At 35.6% G+C, this 22,348-nt stretch overlaps 1 protein-coding gene across 1 annotated transcript; it reads left to right on the forward strand.

The window, feature by feature from the left end:
* The first annotated feature begins 1,110 nt into the window (after positions 1-1,110).
* On the forward strand, positions 1,111-21,783 carry KIF14 (kinesin family member 14). Its single transcript, XM_041420754.1, has 29 exons — positions 1,111-2,204; positions 2,557-2,811; positions 4,195-4,282; positions 5,705-5,803; positions 6,766-6,818; positions 7,172-7,202; positions 7,557-7,664; positions 8,803-8,919; positions 9,602-9,720; positions 10,024-10,196; positions 10,538-10,685; positions 10,786-10,849; positions 11,049-11,233; positions 11,943-12,045; positions 12,260-12,420; positions 13,179-13,326; positions 13,639-13,791; positions 14,392-14,518; positions 15,140-15,233; positions 15,742-15,880; positions 16,172-16,275; positions 16,717-16,811; positions 17,547-17,768; positions 17,915-18,099; positions 18,691-18,849; positions 19,388-19,507; positions 20,417-20,491; positions 21,164-21,302; positions 21,422-21,783. The coding sequence occupies exons 1-29, from the start codon at positions 1,111-1,113 to the stop codon at positions 21,781-21,783; spliced, it is 4,920 nt and encodes a 1,639-aa protein (XP_041276688.1).
* The last annotated feature ends 565 nt before the right edge of the window (positions 21,784-22,348 follow it).

The raw sequence follows: 22,348 nt of genomic DNA on the forward strand, positions 1-22,348 counted from the left end.
GCTAAATGATTTCTTCTACATCACTTGCTCTCATCTTGCTTTACTTTTTTCCCCTAACCATGTACTGCTGTTGTTAATGATATTGCAGCTTTTAAAGAATCAAAGGCAGGTGACTTCTTGTTGACTTGTAATCATGAATTAATTGCAGTTGACAAGTCTGCAGTGAGTGTTGATATCAAACCCAATACAACACAATAACTATGATGCAGATGTCCTTTTCTATACAGATTATATATATAGAGCTTTCAGAATATTTACATGAAATACAACCCAATAAATATGATGCAGATGCAGCAGGGAAAATGTGCTTTTCTATACAGATTATATATATAGAGCTTTCAGAATATTTACATGTAGAAAGGACAGGGAGTATACTTTATGGTTTTCTTTTGTCCCCTAGGCCAAGTGTCTTTTGTTTTGCTATGTGTCTATGTACCAGTGTGAACTAAAATAACATCCAGAGTTACTACTAATGGTCATCTTTATTAACTGTCCCGTTCTGATACTGGGGTATATATTGCATATCAAAATCCTGGGGAAAAAAAAATCTTCCTTCCCTGTTCACAGACTTCTGTTCAAGGTTAACTTTGTTGTTCTGTTGGAGTCTGTTAGCTGTGAAACACAGAGAGTGTAAATAGATGTGAATGAATGGAGACATGATCTGGAATGTCTTCAGTTTGGAAATCATGGTAGATCATTTGGAACAAATATCCATGGTCATGTTTGTTGCTAAGTAGTTAGATTGTTCTTTTTACCAACTGGTTCTTCTTTGTGATGCTTGGTTTACTTTCTGAAACAAATCATAGAATTCAAGAAATGAAGTCAAATAGCCTTTTTTTGGAAGCAGTCATTCAGATATAAGAGAACTATTTTTTTTAAATACCAGAGGTGAAACAGGATACTAGTTGTTCTTAATGTTTGAGAACATGTACTGCAGTATATGTGAGGAGCTCCCCATGCAGTAAAACATAACTCACACTGCACATCAACATCATAAAAAATTATTTGCTTTGTCTCCCCAGATTCCTCACAAAACAGCAACTAGAAATAATCCTTTAGGAAAGGTGCTTTACTTTTCAACATTTGGGTTTTAATTAGCTGGAAGACAAGATGCCTATTTACACAGTTCCTGCCAGGAGCCCTGCTGGGCCACCATGCACAGCCGCTTTGCAGAAGGCTTCCTCACACAATAGCCTGGCCAGCAGCAAAGCACCTGGGCAGCAGCTGAGGCCACAGGCCTTGGGAGAAAAGGATGCTCTGCCTTCATGTCCTCAGAGTAAGAGTGCAGAAGCAAATAGGACTTATGTGATTTCAGCTTGTGCGAAAGTGAGCGATGTATCAACGTCTTTTAAACTGGAAGGCAGATTAACACTCCAGAGGAGAGCTGGAGCAAGCAAAAAATCAGCGTCCGGTAGTGCCACAGCACAGAGTACAGAAGAGCTCCAAACAGAGAAAAGACTTACTCTGCAGAGGCGTGTGAGGACTGGCTCCACAGAGAGGAGTAAAATTAATCAGAATATTGTGCCTAGAAAAGGAAATGATGACTTGGATGCACAAGGAAATGAAAAGATTGCACTTCCACAGAATATTAAGGGTACAGATGGTGTTAAACTAAACCTGAAGTTAACTGAGAGTCAGTCAAGTACCAAGTCGCAGCACAACATGAACAGCAAGGGTTCCTTAGGTTTAGTTGGTGGTGTCTGTGAAAATGCTGTCAACACCTGTTTAAAAGATAAGACAAGCACTGCTGACATAAAGTTTCAAACTGAAGGTCCTAAATCAGAACGGTTCGTTACCTCAAAATGTGCTAATAGGCTGCCAGGAGAACAACTGAATGAAAAAAGCAATATAAATAAGCTAGCTGGAAAGCAAAAGGTACAGCACTTGATGATAAAACACAGCAGCCTGGAAAGGCCAAGGACACCAGCAAAAGTTTTAACAGAAAGATTTGCACTTACACCAAAGAACAGCACTTCTCAAGACCAACCATCTCTCAAGCTGGCCTCAAATGAACAAACACCTCCTGTACAAATTTTAGCCAAGAAGCTCCCCAGTGTCTCCAGCTCTCTTCCTGTGAGCACAGGTTCAGAAACAAAAGTGAACACAGAAACTTTAGCTGAGAGCAGCAGTACTGAGGAAGATGCTTTCAAAGTGAAGAGCAGCAAAGTGATTGTAGCTGTGCGCGTGCGGCCTCTCCGTAACAGGTTTGTGTCCTGGACTTACTTCTGGTGCTAACGGTGTGTGTTGAGGTCTACGTTGTTCTTGTTACTTCATCATTGATCCAATAAGGATATAGCACATACTTGGAAATTAGCTGATACTTCATGCAACAGCAAGATGATTTTATTAAGAAATTGACTTGATTTTATAGGTGTTTGGGTCTGTTTTTTGCATATTCATTAACAAAAGTGTTTTGAACCTTAATACTCTGTATGTTTATCTAACAGGTATTTTTAGCAATGATCACTGATTTTTAAATTTTCCATTAGACAGTGAAATTACTAACTTAAAGCATGCAGCTTATTTTTTTTTTATTTTCCTACCTTTTCCATTCAGAGAGAAAACTGAAAACTCATTCCCTGTGGTCTCCATGAGTGGTTCAGAGACAATTGTACAAAACCCATCCACAAACCAAGTTTACAGTTTCAGTTATGACTTCTCCTTCTGGTCTTTTGACAAGAGTCATCCTAATTTTGCAAGCCAAGCAACGATTTATAAAACTTTGGCACTGCCACTCCTTGAAAGGGCTTTTGAGGGATACAATGCTTGTCTTTTTGCTTATGGGCAGACTGGCTCTGGAAAATCGTACACGTAAGTTGCCAATAATAATTGTTAAAATTCTGCCAATTGTTATGCAGAGTTAAGTCATGAAAGAGATTGAATGGAATAGGTTTCAGAGTGAATGAATTGTGTCAAAAGGTTATTGTATATTTTAAAAATAATTAAATCAGTATTTATAGCAATTAAGCAAAAGTTAACTTTAGAATATTTTTATGCATGTGCACCTGACTTCTTTCTACTTTTAATGGAGAAAATAAAAATTTCTCTGAGATTTTAGTGAAGGAAAACCTTTGTTAATGCAAAGAGCTTGTCAGATTCTCCCAGTGGTGTTTTTCACCAGTGTTTGTTATTTTGTGCATGAAGTGGCATAGTAAAGTATAGCATGTTTTTTTGGAGAAGACATTTAAGAGATCATTTTAATTATGGTCCTTCAGAACTTTAAATAAATCCAGATGTTTGTGGCACTGCTTATTTGAAATCAAATCTTTGCACAAAATAATCCCAGATAAGTAACATTTTTAGTGTTTATAGCCAATTGTGTATACCTTATTTCTATTTTGAAATAGAATGCCTAGTGAGCTGTTTGGTTTCCAAACATGCATCTATTAAAATTAGTTTGAGTTTTATAATACCTATCAGGTGCTATAGACTTTGAATAAAGGCAGTTGAGGACCAGAATGTTTCTGTTTGATTTACAGTAAATACAGAACTTGACACAGATGTAAGTTCCCTCTCAAGTGGGTGAACTTCCATTTTAAGTGGATTAACTCAGTTTTTACTTACACTGTTGTTTTTACCTTGGCCTAAAATAAACTCAGGATTGCAACTGTTATCCTATTTGTAGGTTTGTTGCGTTTGTGTTTGGATTTTTTTCTTTCACTTTCACTTAAACAATAACTTAACATCACCCCTTTGTGTTTTGAACAAGGCTGAAATTAGTATCAGGGCCCTCTGGTCAAGTTTACACAACAATTTGTGCTGTGCAGCACTGTGTGTCTCTAGACCGCAGGGGGATTAGTCCAGTGCACCGGTGTGCTGCTGTGGCAGAACTCAACAGGAAAAACCTGCACCAGACAGGCTTCAATTGCACTGGAAGTGTGCAGAGAATATAAAATGCAGGCATGGTAAGATACTGAACATCTCTAGCTTTAGACTCTTCAGTTACTGTAGAGTATTTGTTTTACTTGGGTTTTCAACTTATTTCTCAATGGATGAAATAGAAAATACCTCTGGGTATCACCTTGTCCAACTCCAGACTTAGACAAGCACCAATTTAGATCAGGTTCATTTCTGTTGCTCCTTGTTGTATAACTTAGAAGTGTGTGGCATGGCAACTGTAGAGCAGTACAGTTAACATTAAAGCTGTCTATGGAGAGTTACAAAACTAAAACAGCAGGATTTTTGTGACTGCAGGATGATGGGATTTGATGAAGACCAAGGAATAATTCCAAGACTTTGTGAAGATCTTTTCATTCAAATAGCAGAAATGGACAAGGACCAGGTGATATGCTTATGCCATTGGACTATGGGGAAAGTGATACTTTAGTGCTGACCCCTTTACTAGTGTTCATATTATTTTGCTGACTCAAATCTTATTCATGGGGTTCCCTAAACAGTCAAAATCAACATTGTTTTGCTTCCTTAATGGCAGTAATGTGAGGAAGAAATATGGGCATGATATTTTTGTTGCATCACTAGACAAGGATTCTTTTCTCTATATTGCATGTTTTACAATTTAAGATATATGTAAGGAAAGGCAAAACAAAATCCCAGTGGGCTCCATACTTTCAGTGAAGGCAGTAAAATAGAGCTCAAAAATATGAATTTATTGTTAAACATCACGTATCAAAGCAACATAGGCTGTAATAATATTCCACTTCTAGTACTCCAGCTCAGTACTCTAGCTGAAACAAAAAATAACTACCCTCACTTTGTGTTTTTTTCTCTGTGTGGTTGTTTGTGTCTGTAATGACTGACTTGCAGTTCAGTAGACCTTAACATTCAGTTAATCTTATTCAGGCAAACTTTTCCATTTTTTACTGTTCCAAATTTCTTTACTGCTTTATATTTGAATTCTAGACTTTGAATCCTAATACCTGTGAACATCTAATATTCTAATTCTCCAGCAGATTTGATAGACACTGAAGAATTTAGAGAAAGTTATTTACTGCTGAGTTTGGCTATAGAGTATAACTTCTAAAAAATGCAGAGCTTTTTTTTGTTCCTTTGCTTTTTGCATTGTAAGTGATTCTGTTGTAATGAATTGTCTTGAGTCTTGTCTTTCTGATTCCAGTGCTTTAGGGGCTTTACTGCAATCCTCCTTGTCTCTCAAAGAAAATGCCATTCTTTTTAAAAATATTAAAAAGGACCCAGATACCTTCAGAGGAGAGATGTGTTCTCACGACAGTATTTTTGTGGTGTTCTTAGTTTTTTTAATTGCTGTAGGTAGAATCAAGGTTTACCATTCCATTAGGTCATTCTGTTCCATGTCAGGACGTTGACATCATCAATTCATGCCTTCCCTGTGGCAAATACCATGCTGTAGAGGCACAGTCCCTAAGGGAAAGAGATGAGTGCAGGTGCAAACAAAACAATATTTTCATGTACCAAAAACCCAACGCTGAAACTTCTGAAGTGGCTATATATACTTTTTTTAGTGCTTTATAGCTTCCATCTGGGAATATGTGGATGGAATTCTAATGAATTGTATTTTTCATCTTAGCAGAGGCATTACAGTAGATAACTTTTAAGAGTCCCTTTCAACCCAAACTGTTTCATGATATCATTTCTCTTGGAAAGTCCCTTCATCACAAATGTTTGTAACATTGAAAATCAGGATCTGCTAGTCTAAGTTAATTTTTGAAACAAAGGATGATTAATATGTTTTATGGACTATATTAATAACTATTATTAATTTTATTAGGTTTTGTATCATCTTGAAATGAGCTTCTTTGAAGTATACAATGAGAAAATTCATGATTTGCTTGTCTTTAAAGGTGAAAATGGACAGAAGAAACAACAAGTAAGTTGCTCACAGAATCAAGTATCTGCATAACCTTTAAGGAGTGGCATTTATTCTGAAACAAAAATGCACTAATGACAAGTGATCATTGTTTTTAATCTAAGTACATTAGTTGTGAACAATGGGATTCAAGTAAAAACAAAAATATCAAAACATCACCACATGACTTAAAGCAAAATGCTTGTCACTGGACAAACACTGAGCAATGAAATAGAAACAAAATTATTTAGTAGAATCCAAAAAAGTTAAAATCTCCCCTTATCTGCAAAATAAAGATGATCTTATGAGCCTTTATAAAAAGTCTCCAAGGATATATCTAAATCTCCAGCTTACAATAAGAATCTTCTGTACAATATAACTTGAGTTATAGTCTTGTAATTCAGATGGAGTTTTCTTTTTTTTTTTATGGTTACCTGGTTGTCTCTTAAGGAGCTGGAGGAGGGGGAAAGAAACAAGATTGGACTGATTAACTAGTTAAGTATCACTAGTTAAACCAGTTTAGCTAGTGTTTAGTGGTTGTGCATTAGAATATGTAAAACTGTAAATTAAAGAAATTTGTCTTAAGTAGTGTATGTAAGGAAGGAATTTACTATGTCTGATTTATCAAAAAATAGTACTTTCTGTGCTTTGACATTGAGCACCATCCTGACCACTTGTGTGTAAATGAAATATTCATTTATGATAGATGCAACAGATGGTATGCAAAAGTTCATATGTAACATCCAACTTGCTGTTGAAGTCCTTCAACCTTATCTCAGGTGAAATTCTTATAAAGAAATTAAGACTCTACTGTCTTGTCTAAAGCAGGAGTGCTTTCACTCTGAGATTTGTCAGTGATTTTGGGGTAAGCTACTTAGAAACAGAATAGATTTATGTTGTAGAATTTTTTTTATGGTATTCCTGAGTACTAGGTCTAACTAATGCACTCCTAATAATTTCTATTTTGAAATTATTCTCATCAGCTTCGTGTAAGAGAACATCCAGTGTTAGGACCATATGTGGAAGGCCTGACAGTGTAAGTCTTATTTGTTAACTGCTTGTTGTCTGTAATTATTTTAACAGATATACGGTGTAATCCTGAAAAAGGCTATCTTGAGGCTCTATGAAAGCTTGTGTACTCACCAGTAAATTAAGCAAGATCCCAGTGTTAAGTAGTTTTAGAAAAATGCATACCCATGACTAGCTTGATATATTTTCTTAATTGCCTTAGTGAAATCTAAAAGTGTAGAAGTCTCAAGACACCTGCAGCTTTCATTATGTATTTGTATTGTGTTTGTAACTGGGAAAATGTTTCAGAACTCAGGCAGCAGGGAAATTTATAGAAAGAAAACTGAACCCAAACTTTCTAATTTTTCCCCCCCACTCTAGGAACGTTGTTCGTTCTTACTCTGATATTAAGGTAAGAGTTTTTTTGTTACTAAAAGGGAATACAAGTATTTTTGCCTTCTCCTTTTCTTCTTACTGCTGAAAAATAAATTCCATGGATAGGAAGAAAATGTTTAACAGACTGTCCAGTAGTCTATGATATTTCAGCTGATTTTATGAAAAGGTGATGTAGACTAGTCCTGTATAATGGAGCTGACTTGATTTGTACAGTCAAGTGTCACTGTTCACATTGTTATTTCTAAAGTTTAACTTTTAAGTCCTCTCTTTTAGTCATAATTTGTCTTAACTGTATATGCAAACATTTAAATCTTCAGTTAACCATCCAAACCAGGGTTTGGTTTCATGTCCTGACTTTTGTCTTTTACAGAGTTGGCTTGAACTAGGAAATAAGCAGAGAGCAACAGCTGCTACAGTAATGAATGACAAGAGCTCTAGATCTCATTCTGTCTTCACCCTTGTCATGACACAAACCAAGGTATTGCTGGGGTTTTTTTTTTGTATCTGTTCAAATCTGGTAGTAAAAAGTTATTTTGTGTGCTGACCACAAAATTGTGAGGATATACTTGAAGATCTTTGAGTAAAGCACAGGGTGTTTTAACATGGCTTTCTCCACTGCAAAACTTGCTTTATTCTACATGCTTTGAGTAGATTCTGATGTCTTTGTGCTAAATATATTTATAGCAGCAGTATAAATATGTCTAGGCTGACAGGTCTAGGAGTAGTTCCAAGTTTCTCAGTGTGAGTTTTGAGATGTAACAGGAATCCTAATTGAGGCTAGATTGAATTTCACACTGCTGCCAACACATCTTATCTTCTAAGAAGGTTAGGCTCTGTGAGGTGTGTGGCTGTGCTGAGTTCCTGCAGGCAACAAACTGGGGCAATGGTAGGAGATGCAATTTCTGCTCAGTTTCAACACACTTCACTGAATAAATGTTTTCTTGCTTCAGGATGCCTCTTCCCCAAGTGTCTCCAGGATATAGGGACTACAACTCCTCATCTGATTTACAGATGCTTAAAAGACAAAACCTGACTTAGTGACGTGAGCCTGAAGACAGAAATGGAATAGGTAGAGCTCCTCAGGAGTCTACAGACTGTCAGTTTTCTCCATTGACAAATGACTTGTTGGTTTTGGGCTTTTTGTTCTTGATTGGTTTAATTTTTTGTCCCAGTTTCCTGGATTTTCTCCTTTCTTCTTCCCCTTGCCATTCTCACCACTAGTTTATTGATTTTTCTCTTTCATTGCTGGTCCTGAGTTTTTCCACTGACTCCTTAACTGATCTTCAGTGGTCTAAGTCAGTAACAGCTTACTGATTTGCATGTTTATTGGATAACTGCAATTGGATTGTCATCAAACTTCAGACCCAAACCCCTAGTTTAGTAATCTATTGGGTTTGGAGTTTATGCTTGTGCAGTTATTCAGCCACAACTAACTGATACTATGGTTATAAATCTGAGCTTAGTCTCCTTCAAGGGATATACACAAGAGTATACTGTCAAAAATTAAATGGCAGCATGAAATTCTCATGTATTTAATGTGAACAGCTTGTCCAATTTCTGCTTATCCTCAGGCTTTTTATTTTGGTTTGAATGCTAGCATCTCCCTTTCTTTCCAGGTAGAATTTGTGAATGAAGAACAGTGTGATCGTAGGCTCACCAGTCACATAAATCTAATTGATCTAGCTGGCAGTGAATGCTGTACAAAGGCTCAGACCACTGGAGAAAGGCTGAAGGTAAATCAAGAGTGGAAATCTGTGGAAAAGGCTTGACTCCTAAGAACACCCTTAAACTCCAAAGCATGCTCACCTAACAGGACTTTTGGGCAGGAACTGTAGCTATAAAAGGATGTATATAGCCCTTATGCTTACCAGTATTGCATCACATTTTGCCAGTGAGAGTGGGTGGTCTGAAGAAGCTGTTTGCACTGTGCAATGTGGCAGATCTTGCTTAGAACACCTCCCCCCATGATCCTGACATCGCATTTTGCCAGTGAGAGTGGGTGGCCTGAAGAAGCTGTTTGCACTCTGCAATGGCAGATCTTGCTTAGAACACCTCCCCCCATGATCCTGCAGAAGGAGGGAGGGGAAACTGTTCATGTGGCTTTGGAAATCATGAATCAAATGTCACATGGAGATGAGGCTTGCCCCTTTTTAGATTTTTCTAATAAGAGACTTAATTTCAAGCTGCCTTTGTAAGTTTGATGGTTCTTAACACTTCTTATTTTAAAGGTAGGGTTTTTTTCTTTCAAAATGAATATGCCTTTCCATCTTATTGTTTTGTTAATGACTGGGGACATTTAATGTGGTACAGCTGTAGCATACATTGAAAAAACTTAATTAATCAACAGTACAGTTGATAACATCACACAAGAAACTGCAACTGTATTATAAATATTTTTATTTTTGCTTTGTGTAGGAAGGTGTGAGTATCAATAAATCACTGTTGACCCTTGGAAGGGTTATTTCTGCACTGTCTAAACAGTCTCAAAATGGAAAGAAAACGTTCATTCCTTACCGGGAATCTGTCCTTACTTGGTATGTACATTATATAGCGATTGAGGCTTTCTGAGGTTGTGGTTTTCTCATCTATTCATGAGGCACCTCTTCCCATCCTTCCTCTCCCTCTCTCTCAAATGTCCTGAGGGAAGAAATTTGCCTGTTGCATCAGATAAAGACCAAACAGGAGCTTGGTTTGTGTTTTGAGCAGCTAACTGTCCCTCTTAAATAAGTAGCAAAACCCTGGGTATATTGTATTTAATCTGTTCCAATTGGGAAATTTTGAATTTTCCTGTCAGTTTGAGGGTCAGGGATTGACTGGTATTCTCATGTCCAATGAAGGCTGCTAAAGGAAAGTCTTGGTGGCAATTCCCAAACGACCATGATAGCCACAGTGAGCCCAGCTGCCAGCAGCACGGAGGAGACGCTCAGCACCCTTCGCTATGCCAAACAGGCTTGTTCAATTATCAATATTGCTAAAGTAAATGAAGATGTGAATGTCAAACTAATCAGAGGTGAGCTTGACCTTTCAGCAGTCTTTCAGGGCTGTCATTTGCATGTGTGTTTAGCTTATTTCTTATAAGAGTTGTTACTACTAATATTCTGTTGTGTTGACTGACCTCTTGTCAGCTAGACTAATACAGGTTGGGATGCCTTCCTTTTAATATTATTGTTCCTTGTGAGCTTTTTTATTTTCCAAAATGCAAGTGATATGTTAGGCTACACTTGAGAATTGGAAATATAGAAAGATGTTTTGTTTTTAAATAAATAACAGGATTGATTTTGTACTGTTGTACTGAAGTGTATTTTGCCTTCATTTTTTATGTGTACTGTGTGTCTGGTTTGTCTCATGTAGAATTAAAAGCTGAAATTGAAAAACTGAGGGCAGCTCAGAAAAGTGCCCTGAACACTGATCGTGAAAAGTACAGGCGTTATTTGCAGGAAATAACATCTCTGAGGGTGGAATTGCACCAGCAGGAGAGAAACATGGCAGAAATGCAAAGGTCAGGCACTCATTAATGTCTTAATTTAAAATGGAAATGGTAAAATTTATATGCTGTAATTTTCTCATAATATGTTATGTTATTTTCTCCATATATTAAGGGCCTGGAAAGAAAAACTTGAACAAGCAGAAAAAAGGAAATTGGAAGATATAAAAGAATTGCAGGTACATTTTTTTCCTATAGGACATAATAAAGAAAATATAACCTCGGCAGACCTTGCAGAAGAATGAGAATAGCTGTAAAATTTTCTTTCCTTAATACTCACCTTGCAACAGATTGCTGTGACTTCTTTGAAAAATTTAATGTAGATATTTAAGTGTGTAAAGTAAATTGTTTTTTAATGCAGAGCTCTTTTTTCTCTAGAAAGCTGGAATTGCATTCAAAATGGACAATCATTTACCAAACCTTGTCAATCTCAATGAAGATCCTCAGCTTTCTGAGGTGCTGTTGTATATGATCAAAGAAGGAGAAACTACAGTTGGAAGGTGTACACCAAATTCAAAACATGATATTCAGCTTTCTGGAGTGCTGATTGCTGATGACCATTGGTTTGTAGTGTTGTTTTTATATTTTAAGTTTCTTCTTACCCTTCCCTTTCTTTTGGAGTCACTCTTTTTTCTGGCAGTAACAAAATATAGTCTTCTAGCCAAGACAAGACTGTGTAGGGATATTTTTTGTACTGCTCAATAATTAAGCCAACTACCTTCTGTTCCTTCTAGCAATCTGTTAGCTGAGGTAGTTTAGTTTCTTTGTTCATTACATTCATGTGGCAAAGGTTTCTTCTGCAACATTTCTACATGAATAAGACCTGATCAAATGATGCTGTGTGATAGATAAATGTTACATTAAGTTCAGTGGAAAAGTGAAAAGCCTTGACAGTTCTTAATTTAATAAATATAAACAGCAGCTTGGGTGTACTGCAGAAATATTGTTCCAAGTGCAGTCCCTGCAACTGATCCCTGAACAAATGCTTGTAGGAAATGTAACTAATCAGTTACTAAAAACATGAAAGTCACATTATCAAATAAAATCTCAGATGGTAGGGCGTTGCAGTAATTTTCTAGCAGTGGATTCCTAGATATAAATATAGGTTCTCTACCAAAATATAGCCTGTCATTCATTATGTGTGTTGTACCTAAATAGTATGAAGACAATACACACCTAGGAAAACAATAGCATCTAAAGCTTGAATTTTAGTCTGTTAAAAAGCATCACTTGCAATTATCATGAGCTACTAATACTGTTTCTTGTTTTCAGTGTTATTAAAAATACTGTTGGCAAAGTAAGTATTATTCCACTTAGAGAAGCCAAGACATACGTAAATGGGAAATGTATTTTGGACCCAACAATTCTGCATCATGTAAGTAATTGATCTGGTAATAGTAATTTGTGCATGTGTGGGTTTCTTTGCTTTGCTAATATCTCAGCTTCAGACTGCAGGGTTTCTGAGAATGCTCTGTAACCATAAATATTTGTCTTTCCTCTTTGATTTCTAGCTTCACCTACATGTTTTAAGAACTGAAAATTTGCTTATAAATCTTAAAGTTTCAGCAGAAATTTTTTTCTCCCAATAGGGTGATCGAGTGATTCTTGGGGGAGACCATTATTTCAGGTTTAATCATCCAGCAGAGGTTCAGAAAGTTAAAACACCTTCTTGTGGGACTTTGTCTTTGCATGATGGTCCAAAAGATTTTGAATTTGCAAGGAATGAGCTACTTATTGCACAACGAACACAGTAAGTATTGATTCTTCTCGTTCTGAAAATGAGCTCAGTTGTTAATTCAACCATGCAATTAGTTTTAGAAGTAACTGAAGATTATTAATTATTTCACAAGGGGGAAAGTTGGAAAATAGCAACTCCATTTATAATGGAAGCCACAGACCTGGCTGAAATGATGTACACCTCTAAGGTTCAATCACCACAAGCTAATCCAAACACTAACAATGTAGACCACTATTAGAGAAACACAGAGCTCCAGGGGTCCTCAGAGTAGTGTATCTCTTTAATTATGTTTCTCTCCAAGTGTATGATGAATCTGAAAATTACTTTTGATGTTTTAAAGAGATTTAAAGTCTGATAGGAAAATGAGAAGAACCCAAAGTAATAACCTTAGGTCTGCTGTGATGGGGAATTTGAGAGACAGTGAAATGTTATTTGTACTTACTTTATTATGAGGTGTTATTAAACCACAAGACTCATTGATTTAAAATTTAATTTTGTGTCTTAATGTGATTTAGTGAGTTTCCACTGCAGTCTTTAAATTTGTGAAAATGATGTAATAAAAATGGAAATCGAGTGGATTTGAAATTCTGAAATGTTTTTCATATTTATATTGGAACTGTCTACATTTTGTCTGTGAAATCAAAACCATATAAAATATGTGTTTTTGCTAAAAAAAAAAAATTAAACCCTCATGAGAGAAAAAAAGATTATAATCTGTATACATCTTATAAGAGACAAACAGCAGCAATCTAAATGTACAACACTTGTAGGCTTGAATCAGAAATTGAAGAGGCACGACTCAAAGCCAAGGAAGAAATGATGCAAAGTGTCCAAATAGCAAAAGAGATGGTTCAACAAGAACTGACCTCACAAAAAGAAGCATATGAGAGCAAAATAAAATCCCTGGAAGCAGAGGTGGTAAGTTGTCATTGCACCATTACATCAAATGTATCAATAAAGTAGACCAGAAACTGTAGTGTGTGGTATCTGTTTACTCAGAGCTTGATTGGCCTTGGTTTATGTGGTTTTGGTTTTCTTTTTCTCTTGCATATTATAGCAGCATGTTAGAGAATGCAAAGCCTCATTCTTAAAACAAAAGTCAGCCTTAGTAATAGAAGAAATTTTTAATTGTTTTAGAAGTTTTAAATGTATGGAATATGTGCCTGAAGGATGGGTCAGAAATGCTGTAGAAGGACTATTCCTCCTCTCACTTTTCCTTTTTGATATTAGAGAGAAGAATCTCGTAAGAAGCAAATCCAAGAACTGAATAACCAAAAAGCCACAACAAAAATACAGGAGCTGGAGAAGGCAAAGAAAAGCCTTGAGCTAGAACTCCACTTCAATAAAAAGCGTTTAGAAATGGAGACCTTAGCTACCAAGCAGGTAATTGAAAAAAAAACTTTTAAGGCAATAAACTCTGGTTTGGTTGGGGGGCTTTTTTAATTTGTTTTTTGAAAATCAATTATTGTAAAGAAAATTATTTAAAGTACTTCTATGTGATTTTATGCAGAAGAACTGATGTTTTGTTTGCAACCTGAGTATGTTAATGTATTAATGTTGGGGATTAACTAATGCTGACCTTATTTCTTAAATAATGTGGATGGTTTTGTTCCTGTACCAAAATTTAGCAACTGTTGCCTTTGGCAAAAGTTATTAATCCAGACATTAATGTAAGTAATGACTGAGTCTTGGCTGGTGTTCATATATATCTGACTGCTGCAACAAATAGAACTTTTTTAAAAAGCTGTTCCTTTTTAATTCCAGTTTTTTGGGGTTTTTTTTGAGCATTGCAATGTGTAAGCAAACCCAGAGAACTGTCATTTTGAAAATTAATTATTTTATATTAGCTTAGCAGATGTCCGTTACAAAATTAATTTTGTGAGTCTTTAAAATGCCAGGAACAAAAAATTTAGCTTCAACAAACAGCATTGAGTTTTAGATTTTTTTTAATTTATTTTTTTACCTCTGCCCATTTTCCTCCAGGCTCTAGAAGACCATACTATTCGTCATGCAAAGATAGTGGAAGCTCTGGAAGCTGAGAAGCAGAAGATTGCTGAGGAAATACAAGCCCTTCAGAAGAATGCTGGAAGTGGGAATAAACCAGCGATGAGTATGTATATGCATGATGTTACAAAGGCAATGCTGGCTTCTCTTTTTCTCAGTGGGCATGGGTGATGGGTATTGATACAGGAAATTTTTCTGTTCCACTAATACTTCTCTAGTAATCTCAGGAGCACAAGAAGAGCCTTCTGGTTGTTACAATCCTTTCTATTCATCAGCTGTATGTATTGGACTGTGTTAAAAGCTCTGTTTAATCACACTCAGGGTGGCTAGGTGGACATACCTGTAGTCTGTATTTATTCCTGTTACTTAAAAATACTTCCCTGTCTGTCTCCACTGGCCAGGCATTAACTGAAATAATTGGGGAAACTGGAGTAACAGAATTAATTTTCTTCAGTTTCTTATTTTGGATTAATAATAATAATAATATAGTGTCTAGTCTTATGCCTCTGTTTCTGAAATACCCTTTACCCAACCATTTAAAAGGGTTATCTTGCCTGAAAAGATAATCTTTTCCCAATATGTTGGGAATTCCTGGAACTGTTGTTGGCTAAATTACTTTTTTGCTTTTAGGTTGTGGTTTCTTTTCTACCCTTTATTTTTTAACCCTAAAGTTGTTGCATCACATCATTTGGTTCACTAAATCAGTGTGTTCTATATTCTTTATTAGTTCCACTGAACTGGAAGTCTCTGAAGCTGTCTGTGATGATTAAAGAGGCTAATGCCATTAGCAATGCATTAGGGAAAAACACTGTTTTCTGCAGGTCGGTATCTGAGTTACTTAATTATTGTGTGTGTATGTAATAGTTATATAATATTTATGTATATATTTGGGGGTGGATTCAGGATGTGCAGTGAACTGTTGATGTTTCTTTTAACAATCTTGTGCAATTGAACATGATAAATTTATTTTCCAAGCTATTGTTAGTTAAGTGTGTAGCTGAGCCTTGGTATTTTGAAATGGGACTTTCTAATTTGAATTTTAGATCAAAACTTTAAATGTATGCTATAGACAGATAATTTTGAATTTAGTGTGCTTTGAGGTGAATCTTCTGATGCCCACGTCCATCTTTCTTTGGTTCATTTATTAAAGTGGTCCTAAAGCACAGTAACTGAGATGCATGATGTCTGAAGAAATTTTTGTGCACGGGTCACGTTTTTAGTCTGTATAACCCTACCTACAAGTATCTTGTTTATTTTTCCAATATTAATGTGGTTTTTTTGTCTTGATTTCTGTTGTTGTCTTTTTTTTTAACTTTCTCCAATTCTTAGGCATGACAAAATTGATGATAAAACAGGAACAGTGTCTTCTATTCAGGTGCAGGTTCGCAACATCAAACTGGGAATAACAACTTTTTGGAGCCTAGAGAAATTTGAATGTAAACTAGCAACAATGAAAGAACTCTATGAGGTCAGTAACAACTGAAGAACTAAAAACATGCAGATTCCTTTTTCCATCAAACAAAAAGAATGCAATAGAAAGTAATGACTTTATTCAGGTCATTTTGTGTAGAGAGTGAGAAGCAGTAAAGCAAGGACTGCTTTGTGATTCTTTTGGTTGTTCAATTGTTTTATATTGTAAAAGAACTTGAATTTCTAAATTGAGTTTTCATTATTATGTTGTATTTATCCATGTGTTGACTAATTTATTTCTTTTCTTCTGTTTAACTCTTCTCCTCCCCTGTTTCCTTTATTTTTTCAGAGTAATGATAGAAATAAAGCTGTTGTTGATGTGTTTTATGATCCTGCTGATGAGTGGGAACCTGACCTTTCAGACAGCTCCATTTCCTTGCTTTCCAGAAGAAGGTAAAAGTAATTTGTAGCTACTCTCCTACGCTTAAAACAAAGTAAAAATTTGTGTAGCTATCTAAATATACTTTTGTTCCACTCTTATACACCGTGTCATGTGGTGAGTCTTCTCTTGTATTCATTTATTCTCTTGGATTTCCTCTATGGACAAAAAAAAAGGAACAAAAGTTATGTGTAGAGCTTTCCAAAGCATCAGTGCAGAGTGAAATGTGTAGTTTTTAATGTTTCCTTCCCACTTCTACACTATCAAAGCATTGTTTTTAAGGAGTAAATCGCATATGGTCTGGGATCTTGCATTTGAAGTTTTAGCCTTATAACAACAGTATTTATAACTGGCTCACATATTCGTGCAAGCTGTAGCTCATCATTGAAATGCTTGATGAGGAGAAACGCTTTTCTTTTCAAGGTTTCTCATGTTCTTTTACCATCCTTTCTTAGAAGTAGAAGCTTCATGAAGAACAAGAGAATTTCTGGATGTTTGTCTGAGATAAAATTGCAATCTATTCAGAATAAACAGACTTCCTATATATCAGGTACTTTCTAAATGGCAGAATACCTTTCATTTCATACTGAGAATTTGAACCTACTACATGCATAAAATGTGGGTGCTTCTGATGGTTGTTTGAAAACTGTGGGTTGGAAAGCAAAATTAAAAATGTCCTGTTTATGAAACCTTCAAATTTATAATGTCAAGCTGTTAACAGTAGGGGTTTCTGTATTTTTGATTATCCTTTCTTAGGGCAGAAACTTCCTGACCAGTGCTTTATGAGCCTAATTTAAGAAATTTATTTAAATTTAAAACATTACTCTGTTTAACTATGTGGGTTAATTGGAGAAAGATGCTGAATCCTGAAACAGTAATGTAGAGAGTAAATCTGCTTGAGTTGTTGTTATTAATTAAATTACTGAGGTTTCCCCAAGCTTTTGGCCAGGTTTTACAATGTTTTTTTCCTGAAGTATAGGATGCTTTAGTCTTCCAAATGTTTGAATGCATTCAGTTAGTTTAGATTGGCTGGGTTTTATTTTTTGTTTCTCTGTAGTTTTAGTTTTGATTGTTGAAACAAATGTATTCATGTTAAAGAATTTCACAATGGAATTTCTCTTTGTACTAGCAGAACTTATAAACTATTTAGAATACTTTACACATTTTTTCTGGATGACTGTCTTGAGTAGGTGAATGTCTGTATAGAAGTCATTAAAAAGACACGTGGACTGCTCACTCCTGTGAAGAGTTTCATGCATGTGTGTTTTGCTTTTACCTTGTACAGGTTCACTGAACAAGTCCAGCATATGCTCAAGCATTTCTGAATTGTTTCTTCCTGGAATTTGCAAGGAATCTATAAGTTCAGCTTTAGATTTGCTGGAACAGAATCATGAAGGAGGAAAAAGCATAGCAGATAGTCTCCTAACTAATTTGTTAATAATTTTTTGTGGAGCGTCTGCCATTTCCAAAGCCTATGAACAGCAAGATGAAGAATGTCAGGAAAACTGTAAGTCTCATTTTCATAGTGGTTTAAACATTTCTAATGACTTGTCTTTCAGATGCACAAGCATTTATGGTTGTCAGTCACAAGAATTAATGTTCCTGTGTTCATTCACAAAGGAGATGGATCTGACAGATCTCTTTCTCTTGTAGTTTTCTCTCTTGATCGTGCTGCTCAGTCCTACAGCATCAAAATTGTCTCTGCTTTTGACCAGATTGTGGTTATAAGTAAACTCTGGCTTAATAATGTCCAAAAGTGTTCTGGATCTAGAAAAGTTGATGAAGAAATGAAACAGGAAATAAAGAACCTGGGAGGTTATTTACAGTTGCTGTTGCAGGTAAAGCATATTAAAAAAATAATCTGTGTATAGAAAGCTTCTTTGCATTAATGCAGTATTTATTATAGACTTGCTAAAAGCACTTAAATGTCCAGTGTGTGTAAGAATAAAACAATGCACCTAAGGAAGATAAATAGCCAAGGCTGCATTTTTTTCTGGCTAAGCTGGTAGTTGCCTGTGCTAGTGGAGAGTAATGCAGATTTTCCTGTGCCCAGGCCCTGACAGAAGCATTGGTTCTTACTTATAAAATGATAAAATTAAACATGCAGTAAGAGAAAATGGTAGTTTAGACTATGAAGTGCTGCTATTTATGAACTCATAAACCAGTGTCCAGTGAATATTATTTTTGTGCACACTACAGCCTTGTAAATCTTTTTTTCTTCTAAAACTATGTAGTATAATAGTATGGTTGCTCTGTGGTTGCAAGGCATGATTTTTTAGCTGTGACAGATAAGCCATTGGAAGTAGTTAAATGTAAAGCTGAAAATGCCTGAGTATTGTGTGCCAGGATCTCTTGCTGTATGGAGAGTGTGTATTCTTTGACCAGAAGTGCTTTCTAGCATCAGTGAAAGATGTGCCTTTGTTTCCCAGGGGTGTTCTTCAGATATATCCTCGATGGTAACAGAAGCATGGAGCAAAGTAAACCAAACAGTAAAACAAGCAATGAAATACATAGGACACTTGGCAGTAGTCACAACAACTGATATTTCATTTCCTGAAGAGAGCAACATTCCTGCCTCTAGTTTACAGGTGAAGAAATGTTTCTTAGAAATACTGATTATGAACAGCAATTCTAGTGTTGAGGTCACGCTTACTATCAGTAACTGTACTCAGGAGTAAATTGTTCCATAGAGCAACTTCATCAAACAAATTAAGTATATTTAAAGTTTATCTAATGCTTCAAATGTAGGGTGAAAATGCATGTATTAATACCCTTGACTTTTTTTTCCTTAAAAAACACATAATTTGAATCTGTGTAAGTTAAACCTATGAAGAGAAAGAAGTGTACAGTGCTTTTAGGACTGTACCTGCACTGAGATAATACAAGTCTATCTGTTTCACTGAAATTCACTACTTATATTTTAGTCATCTGTATGTAAGTACCACATTGAATATACAAAATCTGACCTGAGCTCCTGTAGTCCAAGGAAGACATGTGTCTGAATAGAACTGCACTGAATAATTTGCTCGAAATGAAATTATTTCTAGTGTACTGTAGAAAATCTGGTTTAATTCATGACCACATCAGTTTCTTTAATCATTGCACTTGGAACCTTTGTTTTAAAAGGAATTTGTACTTGCCATTTATGATGGAGTAGGCTCAGGACTGGAGTGTCTCATTGATGCTGTACAGGAGAAAGCAAGAATAGTACAGAAAGAACTTGTGAAACAATGTCCACAAAATGAGGTGAGATGAAATGAAGATTAAAAACTGCTACTATATCTTGGACGCACTTGATCATGTTTTGTTTCTTGTGCTTGTACTTTAAATCATTAGGATGATGCTGTAGGGAGTTACACGAAGTAGAGAATAAAGTATAAGGAATAAGCACCATAGTGAAAAATATTTCTGCAGCTGTTTGAAAATTCCAGTAGGGAAGTTAGGGTACCTCTTGGAAGCACACCACTTTCTTAGTAGGTAAGCCCTTTTGACAGAGAGCCTGACTGAATTCCAAGAAAATACTTGGGAAAGACTGAAATCTTCTGATGATAAATTGTTCCTCTCAAGGAAAGCAAAAATTTCTTCCAACTCTGGTGTTCACTGTTGTCATTCTTAATCCTATAGATAATAGTGAAACCATCCAAAATACTTTATTGCAATGTCTTTTGCTTAACTCCCAAATGCTTTGTGTTTCCAGCAAGTGGAACTGAGCACTCTGCTTTCCAAGTAATGCTGTTCACTTGCAGCTAATTCTGAAGTATTTGCTGTATGTGCTTGTCTCCGGTGCAACTACTGTAAGGATGGAAAGAAAATGCCAGTGCTACCCCTGCCACTTAGAAGGACAGTGATACAAAGTTACAGGACAACCTTTCTATAGTGAATGTTTAAATATGTTCATTTAATCCTCCCCTAGGAAGGGGTTTAAAACCTTGCAAATGTAGTTAATATTTTCTTAGAAAAATTGCATGTTTAGATGCAGAAAATGCTATTTCTCTTGGGTATTTCTCTCTTTAGTATGTTATTTCTCTCTTTTAGTATGTTAGTGTTTGTTCTTTTTCTTCTAATGTACAAGTCAAACTTGTACATTAGAAGAAAATGTACAAAGATGAAAATGTAAGAATGAAGTGTACAATGTAATTAAAAGTTTCTTTGTAGATTCAAAATCGAATAAAGGATAACGTGGTGGCATTAGCCAGATTCCTTGAAAATAACATGTCTTACTGCAGAAAGGTAAGAGAAATATTTCCCAAAATGTGTGCTTTTAGTCTGGTATTTAAATTTTAAGGATATATTTATCTAAGAAGAGGTATGTGTGTGTGTATATGTATATATACACACACACATGCATACTGTATATTTACGATTGCGTGATAACACTTCCTGTCACAGCAGCATTCCTGTGACTGGAAAGCTAACTTTCCTTACTACTGAATTTCCACTCAGAGCTCTTTTATTTTAATTTTACTTAAGATAAAGAATTTCTGGGAGTACTTGTATTTTCCTTTTTGTGCTCATCATGAACAGTTTAACTACTTGTTTTGGTTTTTTTTTTTAAGTTGAAAGATCAGCTTTGCTAGTGTAATTGTTTTATGACTGCTGCCACAGTTTATGACCATAGTTACTGTATTTAGAATTAAAAAGCCGGGATAGGTGGTTTATCTTTTAATAGCCAAGCATTTCCTGGATTTTCATACCATTTGCTTTTTTTCTTCTTTTCCTAACCCTGTCAACCATGTGCAGTTGTGCATGCTTTTCAGTGTTGTCATGTATGACATGACATTGATTTGATTTTGTGTTTCAGCATTGGCTTGATCTATGTGACTGAAACCATAATAGGCATGTTCAGTAGTTAATACACTGTGATGTATTTGAATCTCTTGAAATTGCTCTTTATTAATACAGAAAGAAACAGAGTCTCAGCTGCCAGAAGAAGAGTCTGTATATCGAGAAATAAAGAAGAGCACTAAGATTGCTGTGAAGTATTTGGAATTGGAACAGTGCCTGACTGAAGTCTGTCAAATTGTCTCTTCCATGTTGCAAGGTATTAGCTGAGTTACCACCAGTAACCTACAGGCTACAGGAGACTTGCAAAGCAAGGGAGAGGCATTTTTGGTACCTGCAAAATGCTTAATTTGATTCTTCTTTTTCTGTTTCTCATAGGGTTATACAGAAACACCAGCCCTCTCAGGAGCTTTGCAGAAAATATTTCTATCATTGCTGGATATTTTAACAATTATTTCAGATTATTTGCCTTGTCTTCTGCAAACAACCCTATGCAGAAAATGCATGTGCCTTTTATGAACCTGGAAGAATTGGACTCTCTGGTTGATTCCCTTATTACGAATTTTGAACTTGAACAAGGACAGCCATCACTGCAATCTCAAATTATTTGTAATGAAACTGCTGGGACTCGAGGAGGACAGGTTGAAACAGGTCAGGTTGAATCTGGTTGCAAATGGAAGGGGATTCCAGAATGCACACAGACTCCAGAGCTTTCACCTGGTAGGATAGAATGGGTATAAAATGTTATTATCAAGAAATTAAAGAGAACTCTTTCCTATTGCAACACATCATAAAATGCTACATTTTATTGCTAATATTATTAGTGAGTGAGTGGTTGGAAAGTAAAATGCCATGTTTGTGTAAGTACCCTATATTTCACCAAAGAAAAAAATATATTCCTAAAGAGGCTGTCAAACTTCAAAATATAATTACTTTTGTTTTAATAGAAGTCTATTACTACCTAAGATTATAAAAAATAATTTTATTTTTTTAATTTTTGCTTCACCTCAGCTGCATTATAATCTAGTAATGCTACTGCAACTTGAAAGTGGTTTTATGCCTTTTTTTAAACAGAGAAAAAAAACTTTGTATTTATTTCTGTAGAGGAAAACAACGCGAGCTAGTAAAAGTACTTTACAGCCTTATTTGATGAATGGTTTTAAAGTGGTTTTTAGCTCATTGAAGAATCTGCACTTAAAGTATCAGTGATGCTGTTCAAATGATCTGAAGTAAGTTTGTTGGGTTTGTTGTTAGTGAGTTATCTTTTGATTGCTGAAATAATTTTCTCTGCTATTCATATTGGAA

This window comes from Onychostruthus taczanowskii, unplaced genomic scaffold (assembly GCF_017590055.1).
Source record: "Onychostruthus taczanowskii isolate IOZ18803 unplaced genomic scaffold, ASM1759005v1 scaffold65, whole genome shotgun sequence".
NCBI lineage: Eukaryota > Metazoa > Chordata > Aves > Passeriformes > Passeridae > Onychostruthus > Onychostruthus taczanowskii.

Excerpts from the sequence above, each read along its gene's own strand:
- KIF14 (XM_041420754.1), top strand. The coding sequence starts at position 1,111 with ATGCCTATTTACACAGTTCCTGCCAGGAGCCCTGCTGGGCCACCATGC. Across the intron at positions 14,519-15,139 it reads TGGGAATAAACCAGCGATGA|TTCCACTGAACTGGAAGTCT; the intron begins GTATGTATATGC and ends ATTCTTTATTAG. Across the intron at positions 20,492-21,163 it reads ACATGTCTTACTGCAGAAAG|AAAGAAACAGAGTCTCAGCT; the intron begins GTAAGAGAAATA and ends TTATTAATACAG.